The sequence below is a fragment of the Monopterus albus genome, unplaced genomic scaffold (genome assembly GCF_001952655.1).
Source record: "Monopterus albus unplaced genomic scaffold, M_albus_1.0 scaffold846.1, whole genome shotgun sequence".
Lineage (NCBI taxonomy): Eukaryota > Metazoa > Chordata > Actinopteri > Synbranchiformes > Synbranchidae > Monopterus > Monopterus albus.
This window is the reverse complement of record NW_018128726.1, coordinates 2375-4780: the sequence shown is the minus strand read 5'-3', so window position 1 is coordinate 4780 and position 2406 is coordinate 2375. Positions and strand designations below refer to the sequence as shown.

Genomic DNA, 2406 nt, shown 5'->3' with positions numbered 1-2406 from the left:
GACTCACTACAGAGAGGAGATCCAGCACCTGACAAGGTGGTGTTCAGATAACAATCTTGTCCTGAACACCAACAAGACAAAGGAGGTCATTGTGGTTTATAGGAGGTCCAGGAAGACAATACACCTTTGTCACCATAATCAGCCATTATCCACTCCACCTGCGTCTCATTACCTCCTGTTCCGGCCACATGTGTGTGTGTATATATACACACACATACACACACTGTTTTCTGCTCATTTGTCGCTGGTTCATTGACGTTTACTTGCCCTGAGTTGCTCCGTGATTAGCCCTGTGTTCTTGATCTCTGCAGTTGGGGTCCTACCGCACACTCACCCTAACGGGGTGACGAGAGCCAGACTCCCAGTGAAAAATCATCATTAGTGGAGACTACAATGTTATCAGCTGGTGGGCATCAAAATAATGTAATTCACAGTCACAAATGGATTTGACAGCTGCGGCGGTCTGACCGGGTGGCTTATGAACTTGCCTGGATGTAAGTGGTTAAATATCATAACTGAAAGCAACAGCACAAAGGGTAAATGTTTTGAATTATGAAATTATTACGAATAATAAATTGACAACATGCCAGTTGAAGAAATACTCCCAAATCAGCATTCGTTTTATATATGTCACTAAATATAATTTTGCTAGTAGATTTTTGCTTTTCACGGGGGCGGAGCCAATCCCGGCCGGTAATCGGGCGAAGGCGGGGTACACCCTGGACAGGTCGCCAATCCATCGCAGGGCTTTTCAGGGATTAAGCGGTAGAAAATGAATGAATTTTTACTCTTCTTCAAAACGCTTCTTTTTCGTGTATGTTGTCTCAGCTAGTACCGGAATCAGGAGCTCACTAGCCTGCGATTCAACCATAGCGATGTCTGAAGCCTCGGTGAAGTGAATTGAAGCACGTTCATGTATTGATCGACAGCCGTGCGCTCTTGCCCCTGATGTTGGCTGTCTCTGATTGGTTAGTAAGGTGAATCTTATTATTTAGAAGGTAATAGCTCTGCTCTGCTGCCAGGTTGTTTGAGTCTGGGGTCACAAGAGCCTTTGACAGCACCTCCCCATTAAGATTTTGTGGATATGTGTACTATAAAAATATTTGAAAGATCTTTAATTCTGTAGTTGTTTATTTTCAAAGTACTCAACTGTGCCAGACTGTCAGCAGGACAATTAATCCTGTGCTGAGCCAAATCACCATATTCTCACTTTCACATGCATGTACGTATTGGCCTATGGTCATTACCACTACAGTGGATTGTTTTACAGTAAATACTGTTAAGAATATCAGCTTTTCTTTTTGTGAACTCTACTTTCCAGGTCGGCAGATCAGCTGTTACCACCATGTAATGAGATAAAAGGTAGACCTCATAGATCTTTCCCTCCATCATAAAAACCTTGCTATAATAAGTATTTTCCAACTTGGATCAAATCCCTCTTGTCTGACATGTGATGCAGGTCCAGATTCAGTGCCAGACTTTGTGACTACACATCGACACAAGATTTTACCCTTACAAAGTCCACCTGGTGCCAGACTGAGGATAGCAGGGCTTGAGGACACCATTTACAGAGATGACGATTACGAGGTGAAGAGCTGGGGAGCATTCTACCTCCCTGACATAGTAAACATGCAGGTTTTTGGTGTGGTGGAGGGCATCTCCTGCCCGTGTGACCAGCTTATTCTGATGACATGTGAGGACAAAAAGGTGTACGCCTATGATGGAGACGAGCTGCATGTGGTGGCTTCAAGCACACAGCAGCTACAAGATGAAGGAATTGAGTATCCTGCATCAGAGACCTATTACGATGGGGAGGCCTTCAGACATATGGTGAGAAGACATTTGCAGGGAACAGGTGGTGTTTTTGACTGTTTACCCTGATGATTGCTCCCATGTGGCCACTGACAAGGAAGTTTTCATTTTGTCTGTTGTGTGTAGACTGAGGAGGACTGGGAAGAAGTGGGGAAGAGTCCAGTGCGGCAGAGGATGGAGGAAGAGTATGATAAACTGGTGGCGAAAATAAAGCCCAAATTCCTGGAGAATCTCAGAATCACCAGACAGAAACGGAGTGAGTATCTTTGTCTGTGGTACAGGAAGGAAATTGTCATAATTCTCAAAAAACCTCTTCTCTCAAAGTTGAATAATTTATTATTCACTGACATGTGCTTGAAAATAGTTTTGTACTTGTGACCACAGTTTTGTAAACCCATACATTTTACATTTATTTCTTACCAGGTGATCTTAATTAGTTTCCCCTCTCTCTCTCTCTCTCTCTCTCTCTCTCTCTCTCTCTCTCTCTCTCTCTCTCTCTCTCTCTGGCAGGCAACTGTCCAGGATCCCAGTGGAGGCTGGGATCAGCTCCAGGAGTTGTCTGCTGAAGCCTGGAGATATACACACATATATATA

At 43.9% G+C, this 2406-nt stretch overlaps 1 protein-coding gene across 4 annotated transcripts in view; it reads left to right on the top strand.

Annotated features, from left to right (window-relative positions):
• Positions 1–2406, top strand: part of LOC109953611 (uncharacterized) — a 7143-nt gene extending 4737 nt beyond the window's left edge. For 2 of the 4 annotated variants that reach the window (XM_020589087.1, XM_020589088.1), the window contains exons 3-6: positions 1322–1362; positions 1460–1830; positions 1939–2068; positions 2323–2406. In XM_020589087.1, coding sequence (XP_020444743.1) covers positions 1322–1362; positions 1460–1830; positions 1939–2068; positions 2323–2378 — 598 coding nt within the window. In that variant the 3' untranslated portion in view covers positions 2379–2406. Of the gene's footprint in view, positions 1–48; positions 969–1321; positions 1363–1459; positions 1831–1938; positions 2069–2322 lie in introns of those variants that run through there. The other 2 variants (XM_020589090.1, XM_020589089.1) reach the window with 2 other exon arrangements.